This window comes from Ranitomeya variabilis, chromosome 3 (assembly GCF_051348905.1).
Source record: "Ranitomeya variabilis isolate aRanVar5 chromosome 3, aRanVar5.hap1, whole genome shotgun sequence".
NCBI lineage: Eukaryota > Metazoa > Chordata > Amphibia > Anura > Dendrobatidae > Ranitomeya > Ranitomeya variabilis.
In genome coordinates, this window is record NC_135234.1 from 238252278 (window position 1) to 238274901 (window position 22624).

The window sequence follows — 22624 nt, forward strand, 5'->3', positions numbered from 1 at the left end:
GATTCTATAATACTTTTTCAAGTACATAAAGAGTAAAAACTCATGAACCAACAAACACACAGACTCGGACAAAAGGAAAAGGCAGGATATGATATAGAATTGAATAGAGTTGAGCAAATTTTTCAATATTCGGTTCAGATTACGATCGCCAGCTAATGTTGTATTTGCAATATTCGCCAAGCGCCGTCGGTGTCAAGAAATGAGCACATATGTTTGGAAACGATCGTCAAACATAAATTTGGAACAAATAGAGTAACAATATGGCACAAATATAGCAAATTCGAATTTGGCAATCGTTTTCCAAACATATTTGCTCATCTCTAGTTGCGACCCATTAATATCCATCTCATAGAGATTATATGCATTTTTTACATGGACCAAAAGGAATCCCAAAGAAACCAAATAAGGTTAAATCTCTCTACAGTATTGTCATTAAGGGCCGCCCGGTACATTTGCCATGGCAATTTAGTGCCCAGCATGCAGCCGTGTCGCACCACTCCAAGTGGTTACATTGTGCTGAAGAAATTTTGTTTACACTTTTTAAATATATTATTAAAAAAAATCCTCATTTGTTTCTCCCAGGGTTTTAAACCTAGCTCTGGGACTGTTCAAGAACTAAATTTCCGCAGCAGCAAGAATGTCTGGGGCTACTTCAGTGTTGCTGCTGCAGGAGGTCTCCATGAATTTGCCGATTCTCAGTTTGGCCACTGTTTCTCCTGGGGAGAGAACCGAGAAGAAGCCATTTCGTGAGTGTCTTTTTGTAATTAATTACAATGTTTATTTTTTATCTCCACTGTATCAATGAGTAAAGTAGGGGATGCGCATAAAACAAGGGTGGGAGTTTTGTTAGAAAGGCTACTGGTAAATTGAGGGCTGTGTCTTAGGGTATGTGCAGACGGGTAGTGTGGCGAGCACTCTTGCTGAGATCCGAGGCGCTGGTGAAGTGGGATGGCAATCCCCGTAATAGAGTAATGTTCAATCACCGCACACTCTTGATAGATGCTTGTGAAGACTTTATTGTACAAGTGTAGATGCAGCGACAACACAATTCATGAGTAAGGAATTGGTGCAGGGATAGAGAAAATGGTGAGGCGACAAGAACATAACGTTTCGACCCTCGTAGGGTCTTATTCATATAGTCGCTGTTGGCAAAGTTCACTGAACGGTGTAAAGGATATCCTGCTTGTAAAAGGACACCTGGGTCCTGGGTAGGTCTGGCGCACCTGCAACTTGGATTGTAAGCTGCAATGTGACCCTATGAGGGTTGAAACGTTATGTTTAGGGTATGTGCACACAGTCAGTAATTGCTGTGAGTTTGACGCTACTTACTTATTACAAGAAATCCCATGTCCACTATTCGTCCACAGATTCCTGCGGAGACGGACATGCGTCGTGTTTTTCCAGACCGCAGCATATCAATTTCTCTTGAGAAATTTCACCCACAGACTGTATTGAACGCGGTGATTCCGCACAGTTCAGTGAACACATGCGGATTTATCTGAATTCAATAGATGGCAGCGCTTTGGACGCAGCGAGCATGCGCTGCCACTTCCTGATCGTCTGCACCCAGTCTTACAGTTGTCCTTTACAATGGGTCCCCATAGCTCTGTAATTATGAGCTGTGAGCTTTCTGTATGCTGCTATGTGGCATGGTAAAACTGCATCTAGTGAATCCATACATGTCCATAGATGGACAAAACCAGTCACTAGAAGAAATGAAACGTTGTGCCTTGGAATACATGTCTCCGTTCTCCTGATGGGTTAAGATCTGAGAAGAAAACCCTTATTAGTGCAAGTAAATGATGGACAAATGCCATGACAAAATAGCTACCAACAGTGCCATCAATTACACTTGCCAACATTCCAAATAAGAAATCAGAGGCTGACATTTATCTATATATGTGCAACTTCGTTTGGTGTGATGGGACGTTGATCCAGGGAACTGGGTTGTATGTGGAGTTGGGAAGGACTTTTTCCCATCATATGGGGCTAATAGTTTCTGCCCCAGAGGGTTTTTGCCCTTTTCTGGATCAACACATTAGTCTAATGGGGTATTCCCATCTCCAAGATCCTATCCCAATATGTAGTATGTAATAATAGTGAGCAAATACTTTCAATTAGAAATGTAGTATACTACTTCTGATTGGCTATGTCACTTTCCCCATGTGCAGGCATTGCTGTATCTTAGGTATCCATGGCTATGACCACTAACAACTGTCACTATGAGTGGTCCTAGCCGTGGATAACTAAGCTACTGCAATAACCTGCACATGGGGAAATACCCCTTTAAGTCTACCTTCACCTTTAAAAACTATGAAGCTATATTTTATGCAGATATGGTGTCTTATCTGCTGTGTAAGGGCATGTTTACAAATACAAGCAGTTGTTCTGAGTGCACAAAAAAATATGCATCTTTTTACAGTGACAGCAAAATGAATGAGATTTCTAAAATCTCATTCACTCAGCGTGGTTTTTTCCTCATATTTTTTTTTTACCATCCTTGCCTTTTTTTTTTTTTCTTAGTGCAGTGTTTTCCTCAATAAAGATCAAAATACCTGGGCACCAAAGAACACATCAGAAACAAACAAACAAAAAAATGCAAAACCATTTGGGCAATGCATGGCATATGGTCAGCCTGGCTAGGATTTATGGACGGCGACTTTTTTTTTTTTTTTAAATGGGCAAAATATTTGTCATAACAAAAGTTTGATAAGTTGGGCTAGCTATATCTTGGATTTAGGGTAATATATATATGGTGTAAATGTCCAAAGTTCTTGCTTTCACATCATCACTCTTAGGCATTCCAGTATATCACCCCGTTCTATCACAGTAAGTCACATCTCGGGGGTCCGTGGGTGGCGACATCTCATTGGCCTACTGTAAATCTATAGCTGTAGGCAGTTGTTGGAATTTTCCCTCTGTTTAGCTTGTCTGTACACTTATTTTGTATTTCCTCTTCAGTAATATGGTGGTTGCTCTGAAGGAATTGTCCATCCGAGGAGATTTTCGAACAACTGTAGAATACTTGATAAAACTTCTCGAGACGGAAAGTTTTCAGAACAATAGAATTGACACAGGTTGGTTGGACAGACTGATCTCCGAAAAAGTGCAGGTAAGAAAATCATGAGTTATAGCTGTTTCTATATAGCGCATCTCCGAATACACATTTTGGGAATTCAGTAGCCACCGTGCTTTACGGAAGACAAACATCTGCAGTTCTACAACCAAATGCTCTGTACAAACCCTCGGAGACCCTTTGTTGTTGGCTAACATTTTGCATTGGTAGACTGGGGCAGAGCACGGCATCCAGCATCACTCGGGGTTATGTTTCCTGTTTCCTAGGCTGAACGCCCTGACACGATGCTCGGAGTGGTATGTGGAGCCTTGCACGTGGCCGATGTGAGCCTTAGAAATAGTGTCTCCAACTTCCTGCACTCTTTGGAAAGGTACACTTTAAAGGCCTTGGTTATATTATATCGATTGGAAAGGATTTTGTTCATTGTAAAAGAAATACACATGTTTGCTCCAGTTTTTAAAGGGATCATATCCGCTTTCATGATGCCCCAATAAATCATACTTCTGGGGGGTCTACAAATTGTATATTTGCAGTGGGTTCCGTATTCATCCCTTATGAATATTGATGTGTATATTTGGGGATACTATTCCACTTTTCAAAGTGGGATGTTCCTTGCTGCCCACCTCCAGTTGGCACATACGGCCTAAAATAACGTGGGCAGAGTGCACTGTCACTCCATCAGCATCACTATAGTCAATGGCCTTGGCGGAGGTGAGCATAGCCTTTCTCCGATAGAAATAAATGGGAGTTATGGAATCAGTGTAGCAAGATATGCTGTTTCTACAACTCGGGAGTTATGTTTGCAAGCTGATTAAAGGTGAAATGTGAATCTCTTACCTTTAATTTCCTTTAATTTCAGGGGTCAAGTCTTACCGGCACATACTCTGTTAAACACTGTAGATGTGGAATTAATCTACGAGGGGAAGAAATACGTGCTTAAGGTAATCTGTGGCTGTATATTGCTGTAATTCTCCACTCCCTCCCCACCCCCTTTACCCAAAAAACACACAGAAAAAGCGAAGAAAAATTGTGTTCCTGAAGTCTATCTATGATTTTGCTTACAGCAGGAATGTCATCTTTGTCACTTTGTATCAGTGCTAAAAATGAGGTTAAGAAACAGATTATTTTATTATTACATTGCTGCTGCATTAGGAATATTTGCCGATTTTTACCTTCCTCCAAATTCTACTGCTCTTTTTAAGAGAAAGGAAAGTAGCGCCATCTATTGGACGAAACGCATATTGTTGCTAGAATGGAATATTTTTTTTTTTAAGTTATTGATTTGTTTATTTACATTAATCCTTTTTACTAAATAAGTGATGTAGCTCGTTGCTTGTTTCTGGGCCTAATATATAAATATCTTTTGGTGGGGATGCTAAACTTAGAGTAACCACCATTTTTTGTCATAACTCAATATTACACATGAAAGTATGTTATCTTTGATTTATTTTGTTCACTTATATAGCGCCACTAATTCCACAGCACTTTATAGACATTATCATCACTGTCCCCATTGGGGCTCAAAATATAAATTCCTTATCAGTATGTCTTTGGGGTGTGAGAGGAAACCCACGCAAACGGGGAGAACATACAAACTCCTTGCAGATATTGTCCTTGGTGGGATTTGAACCAGGACCCCCGTGCTGACCACTGATCCCACCGTGCTTTGTAGTAATGTGCTTCTTTGCTTCTTTCTCCATGTGGATAGATGATTCCTTTTAAAAATTCTCAATTTGCCTGTAAAATCTGTACTCTGTGAATAAAGATTGTTACATTGCTGACATTAGAGATGGCAGTTCATGCTGACCGGAGTCTATGTAGAGTATAAGGCTACTTTCACACATCAAGTTTTTGTTGTCAGGCACAATCCGGCGAGTTTTGAAAAAAACAGATCGTTTTTTTTTTTTACGCCAGATCCGTTTTTTTCTCATAGAGTTGTATTAGCGCCGGATTGTGCCTGATGGCCACACGTTTCATCCGTTTTTTGCCGGATCCGTCCAAAATTTCTTTTCCTGCGGACGGAGAAAACTTCCATATGATTTTTTCTGTCCGGATAAAAAACACCCAGCGTCGGTTCCAGCGATAAACGGATGAAGCGTGTGGTGTATTGACTGGATCCGGCTACCGATTCCAGTTTTTTCGCACTGACCATGCCCAGTTCCTGCATTTTCAATTCTGGAGTCTTTCATTCTTTCTCTTTCTCTCTCTCTCTCTCTTCTCTCTTCTCTCTTCTCTCTTCTCTCTTCTCTCTTCTCTCTTCTCTCTTCTCTCTCTGCTCTTTTTCTCTCTCTTTCTCTCTCTCTCTCTCTTATCCTTGGAACAGGAAGTCAAAAAGGATCCGGTGCATCAGTTTTTCACAATTTGCACCGGATCAGTTTTTTTCAAAAATAGACAGATTATGCCTGAAGGCAAAAAACTGATGTGTGAAAGTAGCCTAAGAGGTGAGGAGGTAGTCAAGGCTGCTCTTTGAAGCTTATCAGTAGCAGCTGTCATTTTCTATGTCTGTGATGTAAAATTGTGTCTTCACTGAATACAGATTTTACCTGTGAATTGAGAATTTTGAAAATTATCAATCCACAAGGCAAAAAATCAGATTTTCTCTGATAAGATATAATATTTTTACATACTGTATATTGATTGTTTAAAATAAAAATTAAAATGACTGTTACTCTTTAAAGTGCAACAGATGAAATGATTGACAGCTAGAGAATAGTGAATGAGTTCACCAGATCCTGGTCAGCAGCCATGTCAATAGTTTGTTCCTTGGTCTTCTGACTAGCAATGTCATTGTTGCAGCATGTTGTACACATGGCCTCTCACCGGGCCTATTGATCAGAAGAGACGCTGGCGATCACGGCAGGTAAGAGGAGGTTTGCAGAGCTTCCGTAAAGTGGCTGCAAACTACTGACGTGGCTGCGGGATCGGGGTCCTGAAAATCAATTTGTTCTTGTTCTTCTTCTATTGACAGCCCTTTTAGTAGCTAATAGGGGAGTCTGCGTCATTCTTTTTGGATGAAGATAATGCCAAGTCTTATAGACGTTGCAGCTTTCCCCGCCATTGCATTTCACTCATGTCTAACAAAATGGGTATATGCACCTGTGCCCAGTCATACAAATGACACTTCTTCAATTGGAAGAGAATTGTTCAAATCTTTACATTCTTTACTTTTTCCAGCTTTAATGTCACCCATATTCTGTACTATTCAAATCAAAAATAAAATGAAATCTTTTTGGATGGAAATTAGAAAAATAACTAATATTAATGTGGTTGCATAGGTTATAAAGGGAATCTGTAAGCAGGTTTTTGAATCCGATAGCCACACAATGTAGAGACAGAGAGCCTGATTTTAGGGATGTGTCACTTACTGCTTGGTGCAGTTTTCATAGAATCCCTGTGTTGTCTGATGTAGTTGTAGCAGAGCTAGGATTTCTGGGCTGTGTAAAATCCACATCAAGACCTCTGATTGGCAGCTTCCTGTGTACACTGTGAATTGTCAGCAAGCTGTCAATTAGTGGTGGAGTTACACAGCCTGACTGGTTTGCACGTGAGACATAGTCCTCTAGTGATAATCTCCTGCTGATAATACACTGATTGTATTGAAACTACAGCACACAACCTAATAATTTACACATCCCTGTAATCTGGCTCTCAGCAAAATTGACTAATTGAAACTGTTCATAATTCCCTCCACATCTAATAAAGCCCTTGTTCCAGATGCTGTAAAGCAGAACTAAAGAATAATTCTGCCTCCAACATGTATCACTGTGGGTATAGTGTTATTTTGGTGATAAGTAGTGTTGGATTTTTACCAAACATACCTTTTGGAATTATGCCCCAAAAGTTCAACCCTGATCTAATCAGACCAGAACACGTTTTCCCACATGCTTTTGGCAGACTATGTAGGTCTTGGCAAAACATAACTCGGTTTGGGTGTTTTTCTTTATATTCTTTATTTTATTTATAAGAAAAGGCTTCCATCTTGCCTCTTTAGCCCACAATCCAGGCATATGAAGACTATGGGAGATTGTTGTCACATGCAGTACACAACCAGTACGTGCCATAAATTCCTGCAGCTCCTTTAATGTTGCTATTGGTTTCTTGGCAGCCTCTCGGACTAATTTTCTTACCGTCTTTTCATCAACTTTTCAGGGATGTCCAGTTCTAGGTAATGTAATTGTTATGCCAAATTAAACCACTTATTGATTACTGTATTCACAGTGCTCCATGGTATATCTAATGCCATGGAATTATTTAGTACCATTATCCTGATTGATCAACTGATGAACTTTCAACACTGAGATCCCTTTGCTGTGTTGCAAGCTGTTTTCTGACCATGGCTTTATTCTGTGAAACGCAAGTATGAAAATGTCAGAAAAATCCTACTAGAACTGCTAAACTTCATATGGGGTTAATCCAAATCACTGTAAATAATGGCAGCTGTGTACTTACTACTATGTAACACAAGCGTAAATGTGATTGGCTAATTGTAAACACAACCACATCCCCAATTATAAGAGGGTGTTTATACTTATGCAAACACATTGCTTTAGTTATTTTTATTTTTCCCCTCAAAATGATTTCAGCTTGGTTTTTGATGGATTTATGGGTGACATTAAAAATGGAAACCGTTAAATCCTGGCTTTTTAATATGGGTATGTAGACTTTTTATATGCACTGTAGATCAACTATCTTCCAACCCTTGTACAGTAGTGTGGAATTCATAATGGATGTGACCCATGGCGTTGAAATGTTTGGATTCATATCGTTATTCTCTGTATTAGCTAGCGTAAATATATGCATTATTCTTTTTGAAATTTCAGGTTACACGTCAGTCTCCAAATTCCTACGTTGTGATAATGAACAACTCCTATGTTGAAGTAGATGTACATAGATTGAGTGATGGTGGTCTACTCTTATCCTACGATGGCAGCAGCTATACTACGTATATTAAAGAGGAAATTGACCGGTACTACATTTTTATGCTTTTTTTTGTTTATCCCTAAAAGTCTGCTCGTAGCAGGCCCCTACCACTCACTGATCACTAAACTGACTTCGTGGTCATCAACCACCACTCCGTTCAAGCTCCTACTCATTGTGTTTATGCGGTGAGGAAGCATTTCCATGGAGTGGTGGATGAGCATAGCTGAGTATAATGCTTTATTTTCCTCAGCCTAATAGACCTTTAAAGTTGTGGCAACACTCCACTGCATTGTGACCTATAGATACGTCATGGTGATTATGTTGGCATTGGAGCTGTGTTTGCACTCAGACGCTCGGCTTACCTGGCAGCCGAGCTCCTGCAGTAACATCCAGGGCCGCTTCCAGCACCCTCCCTGGCTGTTTAACCCTCAAGATGGCATAATCAATACAATTGTGGCATTAAAAGTTTTTCAGAGGAAGGCAACTCCCTCTCTCTCCCTATCATTCCCCCTCATCACCCTAATGGTTGCTTGCGTCTGCAAGGTACAATGTCTGTTAGGTCCTGCCTTAAGCAGGGTCTAGCAGGCTGCTTGTCAGTGTTCAACTGACAGGTCTAATGCCCTGCAATACGCAAGACCAAGAACAAGGTTAAAAAGTAAAAAAAAACTTCAAAGTTTTGTCGAGATGGTATTATACTCCGGTTCGACTGTCGCATATTAATTCGGAGCATTCTTCTTTGTGTTGGAGAGATTGTGGTCAACAGGGGAACCTTCTTCATTTGTTTTGGAGCTGCCCGAAAATTAAGAGACTATGGTCTCAGGTGTCGCAACACATTAATCATTTATCTAGTGATTTTCGGATCACTCCAGGGATAGCACTCTTATCACTGGACATGGAAACACTCGATAGTTCAGTTAGGTATGTCATTATACATGTCCTCCTGGTGGTTAAGGTGACTCTAGCTTATTGGTGGAAAAAAACTGATGTTCCCAAATTCTCGGATATCCTTGATAGGATAAGACAGCATAGTGACTTAGAGTGGAGATTCGCGGTGGCTAACAACAATATTCATAAATATACCAAAAAGTGGAAAATTTGGAATAATAAGTTTCACATTGAGCAGGTGTGTTGAGGTGCGTTGTGTTCGGTATCTCTCCATTGAGCTCCTTGCAATAGGTATGGCAAGTCTTTGCTGTGTACCTAAATTTTATGTTGAATTTTATTGTATTTTTTTTCTCTTTATGTATTAAGTTTATTATTATCATTTTTCAGAAATTGTACAAGGGTTCTCTATTTTTACTGTTTCCCTTGTGTATCCCATACCTTCCCTTTCCTCCTTTCCTATGACCATTCCTATCCCTGTTTAAATGTAAAATTCAATAAAAACACTTAAAACACAAAAAGTAAAAAAAAAAAAAAAAAAAAAAAAAACTTGAACAGTAACTGAAAAATTATAGGCCTCTGTTGAACATATAGAACGTAAAAATCACTGAGAATTGTTTTGTTAATAAATGTTTTTCATGTAAAAACAAAAATAGCCGATTGTTTGGTATCCCTGCCTCTGGAAAGAATTGTGCTATAAAATGGTCAGCTACCGTGAACACTGTGAGGGGGGAAAAGAAAAAAAAAAAAGCCTAAAAAAAAATCACTGTAAAAATACTGTTTTACATGATACTGCTGCTCAAAAAGTGGGATAAAAAGGGATACAAAATTTGTATGTAATAAAAAAATTAAGTGATAGCTTAACCCCTTCACCCCGGGCCATTTTTAATTTTTGCATTTTCATATTTTGCTCCCTTTCTTCCCAGAGCCATAACTTTTTTTTTTTCCATCAATCTAGCCATGCGATGGCTTATTTTTTTGTGAAACGAGTTGTTCTTTTGAACAACACCATTGATTTTTATCATATCATGTACTGGAAAACGGGAACAAAATTCAGAGTGCCATGAAATTGCAAGAAAAGCGCAATTCCACAATTGTTTTTATTTTTTTTTTTTTTTACCATGTTCACTAAATGCTAAAACTGACCTGCCATTATGATTCTCGAGGTCATTAAGAGTTCATAGACACCAAATATGTCTAGGTTATTTTTTACTTAAGTGGTGAAAAAAAATCCCAAATTTGTAACAAAAAATAAATAAATTGTCATTTTCTGAGACCCATAGCGTTTCCATTTTTTGGGATCTAGGGGTTGAGTGAGGACATATTTTTTGCTTGCCGAGCTGACGTTTTTATTTATACCATTTTGGTGTCGATATGATCTTTTAATCACCAGTTATTGCATTTTATTATAATGTTGCAGCGACCAAAAAAACTTAATTCTGGCGTTTTGATTTTTTCCCGTTGCGCCATTTACCGATCAAATTAATTATTTTTATATATTGATTGGGCAATTTTGAACGTGGCAATACCAAATATGCGTAGTTTTTAGATTTTTTTTAATTGTTTTATTTTGAATGGGGTGTGATTTAAACTTTTATTTATTTTTTAACATTTTTAAAAACTTTTTTTACTTGTTTCAATAGTCTCCATGAGGGACTAGAAGCTGCGGTCATCCGATCGCCTGTGCTACACAGAGCAGCCCTGTTCTGTGTAGCAGAAATGCTCACTTGCTATTAGCGCCACTCATGGCAATCTGGCAATGACAACCACAGGGGTCTCCTGCCGACCCCGGGTTGTCATGGCAACCCATTGGTGACCCGTAGTCATGTGACATGGACGCCGATGGGTGGAGTTTGTGATGCTCTTCCTGCGCGTGCATGTTAAATGCATTCCAACCACGGCTGTTCGTGGCATATGTCAGCTGATCAGATCAGCTGCCATGTGCCGGAGAAGGTGCGGGCTCAGCACCGGAGACCACACTGAAGATGGGGTGTACATCTGATGTCGGGAAGAGGTTAAATCAATTTTTTATTTTAAAAAAAAAAATATAGGCCCCTTAAAGTCACTTCAAAAGCTAAGTGGTCCTTAAAATAAAAACAGGTTTTGGAAAAGTAATTGAAAAATTCCTGCAAAACTAAAGGGAATCTGCCAGAAGGATTTTACCCCTCAGACTATTTTTATGTGCATATGCCTCTTTCTGTGCTCTTCTGCCTGAACTCCGAGGCTGTCGGCCAAGCAGGAGGCGGCGGTGCTGGGTGGGGAATTGAGCTGGAGTGACAGAGGCTTCAGATCTACCCTTGTCATTAGCCTATTAATTCAAACACTGAATTCTCAGTAACTGAGGAATGGACTGGCCGTGGAAAGGTATTACTGCACTTGTCTTTGGAAGGGTTACAGGAGCATATAAATAGTTTAACGGCTGAAAGATCCCATTTAAAGTCTTTCAACATCCTAACAAAAATAAATAAATTCACAATTGATGCCGATTTAAAATTGGCATATGGTAAATGTTATTTATTACCGGTTTGTGGTATGACTATCCATTTTAACAGATAAAAATTAAAAGTTAGAAAATTGCACATTTTCAAAATTTTTATTACATTTGAAATAATGTCAGTTATATAGATCCAAATTTACCGATAACATAAAGCGCAAAGTGTCAGAATCACTGGAATGTGTAAAAGCATTCCAGGGTTAATACCACATAAGGTGACACTGGTCACAGCTGAAAAGTTTGGCCTGGTCAGGAAAGTGAAAAGGAGCTTCCACAGGAGGGTGTTATACCGGCTCCTCACCATGGTTGTGCAGCGCACAGGTAGTGATCAGACATTTATTATTCCTCTTGTGGGTAGGTGAGAAATGTTCATGGTCTGTCAACCCCTTTATCTAAGAAAGCGATGTAAAAGTTGACTTTAACTAGGCCAAGAACCCTTAGTTTAGGGCTACACAGCGACACATTACAACATTGGATGTAAAGACATTGCAAAATAGTGTGACTGCAACAAAGAGTCCTATGTTTGCAAATTTGTGGGACACTTGCCATAGACTTCAGTATGTTGCAAACATCTTGCAACTTTTTTGCAACTTGGCTGTTTTATTGAGAGCAAACTCAGAGCTCTAAAATAATCGCACGACAGCAAGTGACAGGCAAGCTGCCCACATGTTTGTGTTGCAAAACTTTCCTGAGAATAGCGCCTTGTGGTCCTAGCCTAAAAGAGTTTTCTGTGCCAAGAATACATTTTGTCAGATCCTAACTGTGTAATATGCAGACAGTCAGCATTCCGCTCTTTGACAGTTAAGGTGTGCCAACTGCTTTTACCTCCTGTTTGTCTCAATGCTCCATCCCTGCAACATTCCTGAAACCATGTTCATGGGAATAAACACTTTACTGCAAAATTATACAACATTTTTCTACAGAGTATTATGTGGATCTTTTTCAGTCCACAAAATTATCTGTAGGCTTAAAGAGGTTGTCCTCTACTTTATCATTGATGACCTATCCTTGGGATAGGTCATCACTGTTTGATCGGTTAGGGTACGACAACTGGCACCCCACCAATCAGCTGTTATCGGTGTCCGCGGCGGCTGCCAGCTGGAAGTACTCAGTTGCGGAGCTACTCTGTTTTATGATAGTGGCCAGAGCTTGGTACTACAGATCCACCTCCTATTCAAATCAATAGGCAGGAGGCAGACGCACAGTACCCTGCAGCGACCACTACCATAAGACAGCCAGCTCCACAAGCTCGTAGCCCCGGCTGGCCGCCACCGATAACAGCTGATCGGCGAGGGTGCCGAGTGTCAGACCTCGACCAATCAGACATTGATGTCCTATCATTAGGATAGGTCATCAGTGCTAAAGTAGAAGACAACCTCTTTCAAAAGTAACAGGAAATGTGGCAGAGGAAATGGGGGCTCCCTCCCCTGTGGTCTCCCCTTACTTCAGCTACTTAGCAGTTTGTCATTAGTGGGGGAGCTTGATGGCTTTTCCTTACTACTTTATCTGCAAAGAAGGTTTGTGCTGCAGCAAGCTCCGAGATCTGTGTTTCTGTGTTAGATGGTGGTCTCCGCGAGAAACATCCAGAACACTGTGGCCTCTACCACGCATCTTGTATGGTTTTCCTGTAGGTTTAATGAATTTATTTTATTTATAGGTACCGTATCACTATCGGAAATAAAACATGTGTTTTTGAAAAGGAAAACGATCCTTCCATTCTTCGCTCTCCTTCTGCCGGCAAACTTATTCAATATGTGGTGGAGGATGGGGGTCATGTCTTTGCAGGGCAGTGCTATGCTGAGATTGAGGTACTGCCCAACAATAATTATTGCTGTTTTTAAGTAAGCTAGTATAATTGCAATGTAATATTGTCTTATGTAATGATCGGTTATGCAATGTCCATACTACCGGGCGGAACCCTTCTAGTGGCCTCACCATACAGGAATATAGAGCGAGGCCACCGCCATCTAGTGGGCAAGTATATTGAGCATCTACATGCCCACTAGACTGGATCTGCCCGGGACTTTGTGTATCGCATACCAGACCACCCTTCCCAATGCAGAGAACGGGGAATCCTCGCGGCACACAGTGTGTTCTCTAGGAGGATTCACAAGTTTGTAGTCACACAGATTGACCTAAGACTTTTCATCTTAGACCGGACAACCCCTTTAAAGGGAATGTGTCATAAGAAATTAACATATTGTTTATATCAGGTTTTTGTGTTATATGTACAGTACAGACCAAAAGTTTGGACACACCTTCTCATTTAAAGATTTTTCTGTATTTTCATGACTATGAAAATTGTAAATTCATACTGAAGGCATCAAAACTATGAATTAACACATGTGGAATTATATACTTAACAAAAAAAGTGTGAAACAACTGAAAATATGTCTTATATTCTAGGTTCTTCAAAGTAGCCACCTTTTGCTTTGATGACTGCTTTGCACACTCTTGGCATTCTCTTGATGAGCTTCAAGAGGTAGTCACCGGGAATGGTTTTCACTTCACAGGTGTGCCCTGTCAGGTTTAATAAGTGGGATTTCTTGCCTTATAAATGGGGTTGGGACCATCAGTTGTGTTGTGCAGAAGTCTGGTGGATACACAGCTGATAGTCCTACTGAATAGACTGTTAGAATTTGTACAGTATTATGGCAAGAAAAAAGCAGCTAAGTAAAGAAAAACGAGTGGCCATCATTACTTTAAGAAATGAAGGTCAGTCAGTCCGAAAAATTGGGAAAACTTTGAAAGTGTCCCCAAGTGCAGTTGCAAATAACATCAAGCACTACAGAGAAACTGGCTCACATGAGGACTGCCCCAGGAAAGGAAGACCAAGAGTCGCCTCTGCTTCTGAGGATAAGTTTATCCAAGTCACCAGCCTCAGAAATCGCAGGTTAACAGCAGCTCAGATTAGAGACCAGGTCAATGCCACACAGAGTTCTAGCAGCAGACACATCTCTGCAATAACTGCTAAGAGGAGACTTTGTGCAGCAGGCCTTCATGGTAAAATAGCTGCTAGGAAACCACTGCTAAGGACAGGCAACAAGCAGAAGAGACTTGTTTGGGCTAAAGAACACAAGGAATGGACATTAGACCAGTGGGGGTGCTTTGCTGGTGACACTGTTGGGGATTTATTCAAAATTGAAGGCATACTGAACCAGCATGGCTACCATAGCATCTTGCAGCGGCATGCTATTGCATCCGGTTTAGTTGGACCATCATTTATTTTTCAACAGAACAATGACCCCAAACACACCTCCAGGCTGTGTAAGGGCTATTTGACCAAGAAGGAGAGTGATAGGGTGCTACGCCAGATGACCTGGCCTCCACAGTCACCAGACCTGAACCCAATCGAGATGGTTTGGGGTGAGCTGGACTGCAGAGTGAAGGCAAAAGGGCCAACAAGTGCTAAGCATCTCCTTCAAGATTGTTGAAGACCATTTCCGGTGACTACCTCTAGAAGCTCATCAAGAGAATGCCAAGGTGGCTACTTTGAAGAACCTAGAATATAAGACATAATTTCAGTTGTTTCACACTTTTTTGTTAAGTATATAATTCCACATCTGTTAATTCATAGTTTTGATGCCTTCAGTGTGAATTCACAATTTTCATATTCATGAAAATACAGAAAAATCTTTAAATGAGAATGTGTGTCCAAGCTTTTGGTCTGTACTGTATTTTTGCAAAAATGCTGGGAATGTTTTTTTCTCCTATCACAATCTTAATGCATCCTGCAATTTTCACACTTGCCGATAGGGTTCAATTCTAACTTACTGTTTCAGGAAATTCCTGTACGTGACCCTATCTTCTGTATTAGAACATCAAATGAGCAAAAGTAAATGTGAAGAGAAAAAGAGCAGGGTCAGCTGTGATATCCCCTCTCATGATTGGCAGATCCTGCACTATATCATCTTTGTATAGAGGAATTACCTGACCTTATACTCCTGCCTCTGCTGATAATGAGCCTACTGAAAGCCAGTGTAAAAGTTGCAAGAGTAATCATTTTTTTTTTTTTAGTATTAATAAAAAACATCAATGGCCAATGAATGTCTAACAAAATACCCATTTACCAGCTTTGTATAGAAAGTTTTATAACTTACTAATATTGTTTTATTTGCCCCAGTTCCAACATCCACTTGTAGCTGCAGCCAAAATCGCAGCCTCTTAACTTTTTGCTTCTGTGCTTTTCCTATGTAACGTTTCTCCTTGCGGAGAGTGACATGCTAATCTTGCCGAGATGAGGAGACTTTTAAGCCATAATAATAATACTCCTCTGGGAAATATGCAAGTTTCCTGTTCAGAGAGGAATAGGACTAGAACTCTAGTACCACCTATAGGAAGCAGCAATCCTAACAGTCAACGTCGACCCTTTAACGAGCCTTGTCACATGGCTTAGGATAAAAGCCAAAACCAGAATCTCAATTTGCCGACATTGTGTTTGGGGGTTCTGCCCCTTGTCAGTGCAAAGTGTGGGATCTGGTTTGGTTGTGTGAGAGGTGTTTGACCAGGATTCAAGGGGTAACATTTTCCTTTGTTGCCACATCAGTGCTGAGTGTAAAAGGTGTAAACTGCTCCACATGATGCCACAAGTCCTGAAACAAAGCAGCACAGATTTAATTATTTTATTTAAAAATCTCAATTATTCTTTTTTTTTTATTTTAAGTCCACCGACAATTGGTTAGACCTTTAAACAGCTATGTATAAATGATACAGTATCTCAGAACCTGTTTTGCTCCTCTGCTTTTTTGTTTATATCCCATATTTATCATCTTATACAATCTCAATTCCCAAAAAGTTGGGACTCTTTGTAAAATGTCAAGATAACAAGAATGCAAATATTTGTAAATCTTTAATATTCACGATAGAGCACAACATAGAGCACCAATCAGAAGTTGAAAGTAAGGCCGGCGTCACACTGGCGACTAAAACGGACGAGTGCAATGCGATGAAAAATCGCTTTGCACTCGGACCAATGTTAAACTATGGGGCAGCTCCCAGCAGCCGACTTTTTTTTCTTGTCGGCCGTTTTCCTCGGTTCAATCGCATGCTGCGGTTGTCACGGACACTTGGCCGACTCTCGGCTCACTCGCACCTATATAAGCCTATGGGTGCGAGTGAGACAGCGCATATCACTCGGATATCATCCGTGTGATGTGCGTTTAACGCTGACCCCAGCATTGGAGGAGATGGAGAGATTATTTTCTCTGCCTCCTCCGCAGCTGTTCTCCGATCCGCTCTCTGCGAGAGGCTCGGAGCACAGGCGCATGACACTCAGCTCCTGCTCTGCTGCGAGCAGGAGCCGAGTGTCATTAGCATATCGCATCCGATGCTCTCGCATAGGATGTAATACGCTAGTGTGACCCCGGCCTTAGACTTTTTTTATTTCATTTGAAAAATTAATTAGTTTTAAAAATTGATGGTAGCAGCATATCTCAAAGTTGAGGCATGGTTAACAAAAGTTAAGTGGTATTAATAAACTGGAGGATCAATTTTCAAATGTGTATAAAAACAAAATAAAAATGTGAAAGAGGCAGAGTCTCTCAGAAAGAAAGATGGCCAGAGGTTCACTAATCTGTGAACAACTGCATATATTGTGGAACAATTCTAGAAAAATGTTCCTCAGTGTAATATTGCTAAAAAAAATATCCTACCCTCTACAGTACATAATATCAAAAGATTCAAAGATTCAGAGACTCTGGAGAAATCCATGTGCACAAGGGAAAGGGACATGATCATGCAAAGAAGAAGCCATATATCAACACAATCCAGAGTCGCTGGCGTCTTTTCGGGACCAAAGCTCATTTAAAATGGAAAACTGTTCTGTGGTCAGATGAATCAAAATGTGAAATTCTTTCTGGAAACCACAGACTCCATGTAGGAGAGGAACCATGCAGCTTATTAGCACACAATTAATAATAATAATCTTTATTTTTATATAGCGCTAACATATTCCTCAGCACTTTACAGTTTACACACATTATCATCGCTGTCCCCGATGGGGCTCACAATCTAAATTCCCTATCAGTATGTCTTTGGAGGGTGGGGGAAACCGGAGTACCCAGAGGAAACCCTCGCAAACACGGGGAGAACATACAAACTCCTTGCAGATGTTGTCCAAGGTTGGATTAGAACCAGGACTCCAGCGCTGCAAGGCTGCAGTGCTATCCACTGAGCCACCATGCTGGCCTATTCAAAAACCTTAATCTCCTATGGCATGGGCAGCTTACACATCTTGAAAGGCACTATCAATACTGAGCATTATACAGAGGTTTTAGAAGAACATATGCTCCAATCCAGACAGTGTCTATTTCAGGGAAGTCCTTTCATTTTTCAGCCAGTCAATGCTAAACCACATACTGTATCCACCACAACAGCACGGCTTCTCAGAAGAAGAGTTTGGGTGATGACCTGACCACCTGCAGTCCAGACCCTTTACCAATAGAAAACATTTGGCACATTAAAATCCAGCATAGGAGACTCTGGACAATTGAGCTACGAGATTCTACATTAGACAAGAATGGAACAAGATTCCTGTAAGAAAACTCCAGCAATTGGTCTCCTCACTTCCCAGATGTTAACAGACTGTTGTTTAAAAAATGAGGGGATGCTACCCAATGGTAGACATGTCTGTCCCAAGTTTTTGAGATATGTTGCTGCCATCAATTTCTAAATGAAATATTTTTTTAAAAATGAAATGGAAGAATATCTCACTTTCCACTTTTGTTAAATGTCCTATATTCTGTTGTCAATATAACATGGCTATAAGAGATTTCCAAAATCATTGCACTCTTGTTTTCTTTCTTTTTTTTACACAGCGTCCCAAGTTTTTGGAATTGGGGGTCGTACTTTCACAAAGCAATATTTTACAGTCCAGTTTTCAATTATACAGTAGAGCCACAAGTTTGCACTTATTGATAAGAAAAGTTACATTTTCACTAAATGCCATGATTCGTATACTTTTCAATACAAAGGGCCAAATTAACGAAGAATATCGTTTTTCTCACTGCTCTCGATGAGAGGGCGTGACGGAGTCCGAGGCTCCTGATTCATGAATCAGCAGTGTCAAGAATGAATCAAGCTGTGGTGTAAAACCACTGCCGCGCCCCATCTCTGCCCATTTCTATGGAGCTGCGAGACACTGGCAAGAAAACGGCAAAAGTTGTCAAATTTGGATGCAACTCCGAGTTTCTCGAAAAGTTTGCGACTTTTCAGAGCTTTTACATCAGACTTCTGGCATGAAAGCTTTAATGAATCGTGGCTAAAAGATCTTCCATAACTGGTACTCAACTGCTCATGTATTTCCTAGTGTAAAAATTGTATTAGCTGAAATCTTACATTCTATAACAGGTCATGAAGATGGTGATGACCCTGACAGCCATGGAGTCAGGATGCATACATTATGTGAAGCGCCCTGGGGCTGTTCTTGAGCCTGGCTGTGTAATTGCGAAACTTCAGCTAGATGACCCCAGCAGAGTTCAGCAGGTAGGATATTATTCAAGTAAAGCTTCATGGTGCCTGGGTACCGCTTAGAAATGTATTTTGTTAAATGTAACTTCAGAAATTTAAGCAACCATCGTAAAGTGTAAGTTACCATCTATCAGCCTGAAGGTGTCACAGGGCTCACAGATCCTAATTGGCATGTGGTCAGAATCGTTGTGTTATGGAGGCTACACAATTAGGCTGGGTAACAATGAGAAATATTACGTCTACTGGAAGTTAAAGAAAACCTGTCATGTAAAGAAAAAAACGCTATTACCTGCAGCTTTGGGGTTAATAGCATAGTGACATAGAGCCCCGCTGCCGTTAGGAAATGTACTTTATTCTTCACCCTTTCAGTCACAGGGGTTTTGCCGGTGCAGTTTCAGTCACCGCTCACCATTCCCTTGGCACTGACTAACAGCAGCTCATTAGATCCAACCGTCAGTGGATGTTTGGGACGCAGTTACAGCCACCGATCTCTATGCACACAGCGGTACCACCGTTATGACTGAAGGAGGGAAACTGCTGGCGAAATAAAGTTAATTTCCATCTGGCATCGGGGCTCTCAGTATGGCGGCCACACGACGTCAGAACGTTATTCACCTGCATGTTAAATTTCATAGCTGCAGGTTAATAGCGTTTTATTTTACCTGTCAAAATGCCAATCGTGACCTATAACAGGAGTTCTGCTTGATGATGGAAACAATGAAAATGAGAGAACACATCACTGTTGCCTTGCTACCTGATGATGTTTAGAATTGAGAGTCCTCAGTGGCTGATACCTTTTAATGGCTAACTGAAAAGATGGTAACAAATTGCAAGCTTTCGAGACTACACAGGTCTCTTCATCAGGCATAGACTAATGTAAAATCTGAAGATTAGTCTGTGCCTGATGAAGAGACCTGTGTAGTCTCGAGAGCTTGCAATTTGTTACCATCTTTTCAGTTAGCCATTAAAAGGTATCAACCACTGAGGACTCTCAATTCTAAATATTATTCTATCTACTGGCTAACACGGTACCAAGATATATATCTTTCCTGTACTTGCTGATAAGCATTTACAGCTCTGGCAAAAATTAAGAGACCACTGCAAAATGTTCAGTTTGTCTGATTTTTCTCTTTATAGGTATATTTTTGAGTAAAATGTAAATTGTTCTTTTATTCTATAAACTTCTTACAACATGTCTCTGAATTTCCAAGGAATAAATGTTGTATATTTTTTTCTGAAAAGGAGAAATGGTCAGAATTACAAAACCCCCCCCAGTGCTTTCAGACCTCAAATAATGCAAAGAAAACCAGTTCCTAATCTTTTAGAAACAACAATACTAACATTTTAGCTCAGGAAGAGTTCAGAAATCAATATTTTGTGGAATAACCATGATTTTTAATCACAGCTTTCATGCGTCTTGGCGTGCTTTCCACCAGTCTTTCACACTGCTTCTGGCGCAAACATTTAAGCAGTTCTTCTTTGTTTGATGGCTTGTGACTATCCATCATCCTCTTGATTACATTCCAGAGGTTTTCAGTGGGGTTCAGGTCTGGAGATTGGGCTGCCCATGACAGACTAGCTTCCTGGCACACACAGGGTTACAATTCTGTCCCTGATCACTGGAGCACACTATAGGCTGCAGAGGAGAAATGCTATACATGTTACCATTTCTTTTTTCACCTGTTTCTAGGCTGAACTCCACACAGGAGCTTTGCCAGTAATACACAGCACTGCTTTGCAAGGAGAGAAACTACATCGGGTCTTTCACTGTGTTCTTGATAACTTGGTAAATGTCATGAATGGATACTGCCTTCCAGAACCTTACTTCAGTAACAAGGTAACTAACCGAAAATACAACTGAATGGCGATAGTTCTAAAATCAAACCACACCATGGCACGCTGTGCGTAATGAGAAACGGAGATACTTTTTTTCTGGGGAGCAAAGAGCAGTCTGTGGTTAAATAATTAAAGACGATCTGTCAGACGGTTTTTTCTATGGAATCTGGTAGCAGTATAATTTAGAGACAGACATCTTGAATCCAGGAATGGATAACTTATTGGACTGTTTGCAGTTTTCATAGAATCCCTACTGTGTCTATTGTGGATATAGCTGTGATCAGAATGTATAACTCTGCCCACACTCCTGACTGGCAACTTCTTGTGTACACTGTGACTTGTCAGCAAGCTGCCAATTGGTGGTGGTGGGGTTACACAGATCTGCCTGACTGTCCTGCACATGAGACCTAGTCCTGCATTGATTATCTCCTGCTGATAAAACACTGATTGTATTGAAACTAGAGGAGACCGCTTAACCACTTTCTGCCAGCTGACGGAATAGTACGTCAGCTGGCAGTATCCCCCTCTTTGAGGTGGGCTCCGGCTGTGAGCCCACCTCAAAGCCGTGACATGTCAGCTGTTTTCAACATCTGACATGTGCGCTCAATGGGCGTGAGCGGAATCACGATCCACCCGCGCCCATTAACTAGTTAAATGCCGCTGTCAAACTCTGACAGCGGCATTTAACAAGCGCTGCCGGCTGTGTGGCTGGAAGTACTCGCACCGCTGACCCCCATCACGTGATCGGGAGTCATCGGTGCGTTGCCATCACAACCAGAGGTCTCCTTGAGACCTCTATGGTTGTTGATGGCAGATTGCTATGAGCGCCACCCTGTGGGCGGCACTCATAGCAAGCCTGCAATTCTGCTGCATAGAGGTGATCTGTGCATCTCCTCTATGTAGCAGAGGCGATCGTGTAGTGCATGCTTCTAGCCTCCCATGGAAGCTATTGAAGCATGCCAAAATTTTTAACAAAGTGTTTAAAAATTTAAAAAAAATAAAAGTTTAAATCACCCCCCCTTTCGCCCCAATCAAAATAAAACAATAAAAAAAAAAATCAAACCTACACATATTTGGTATCGCCGCATTCACAATCGCTTTATCTATCAATGAAAAAAGGATTAACCAGATCGCTAAACAGCGTAGCGAGAAAAAAAATCAAAACACCAAAATTACATTTTTTTGGTCGCCGCGACATTGCATTAAAATGCAATAGCGGGCGATCAAAAGATCGTATCTGCACCAAAATGGTATCATTAAAAATGTCAGGTCGGCACGCAAAAAATAAGCCCTCACGCAACCCCAGATGACGAAAAATGGAGACGCTACCGTTATTGGAAAAATGTGCAATTTTGTTTTTTATTTACCAAACTTTGGAATTTTTTTTCACCACTTAGATAAAAGAGAACCTAGACATGTTTGGTGTCTATGAACTCATAATGACCTGGAGAATCATAATGGCAGGTCAGTTTTAGCATTTAGTGAAACTAGCAAAAAAGCCAAACAATCCCCAAAAATGTGGGCTTGCACTTTTTTTGCAATTTGATTGCATTTGGAATTTTTTTCCCGTTTTTTCTGTTACACGACATGCTAAAACCAATGGTATCGTTCAAAAGTACAACTTGTCCCACGAAAAATAAGCCCCCACATGGCCATATTGACGGAAAAATAAAAAAGTTAGGGCTCTGGAAAGAAGGGGAGCACCAGGTCTAACAAACCTCTTTGAAGAGCAGGACTCCAGACGGTGCCTTTTGTGAGTAGCCCCACACAGAAGAGAAATCTGCATGCATGTATACTTTCTATAGGGCTGCAGATATAAGTTATAGGGGTCGTCCACTACTAGGACAACCCCTGCTCTTTCCTCATGTTTGGCCCCATTAAAATAAAAAGACTATACTCACCGATGGGACCATTTCTAGCGGGGTCAGAATTTGCGTTCTTTTGGCTCA

At 40.6% G+C, this 22624-nt stretch overlaps 1 protein-coding gene across 2 annotated transcripts in view; it reads left to right on the plus strand.

Annotated features, from left to right (window-relative positions):
* Positions 1-22624, plus strand: part of ACACA (acetyl-CoA carboxylase alpha) — a 483059-nt gene that overhangs the window by 84017 nt on the left and 376418 nt on the right. For both annotated transcript variants that reach the window (XM_077295311.1, XM_077295310.1), the window contains exons 14-21: positions 583-746; positions 2962-3112; positions 3343-3446; positions 3936-4017; positions 7897-8042; positions 13030-13180; positions 18720-18854; positions 20530-20676. In XM_077295311.1, coding sequence (XP_077151426.1) covers positions 583-746; positions 2962-3112; positions 3343-3446; positions 3936-4017; positions 7897-8042; positions 13030-13180; positions 18720-18854; positions 20530-20676 — 1080 coding nt within the window. The remainder of the gene's footprint in view (positions 1-582; positions 747-2961; positions 3113-3342; positions 3447-3935; positions 4018-7896; positions 8043-13029; positions 13181-18719; positions 18855-20529; positions 20677-22624) is intronic.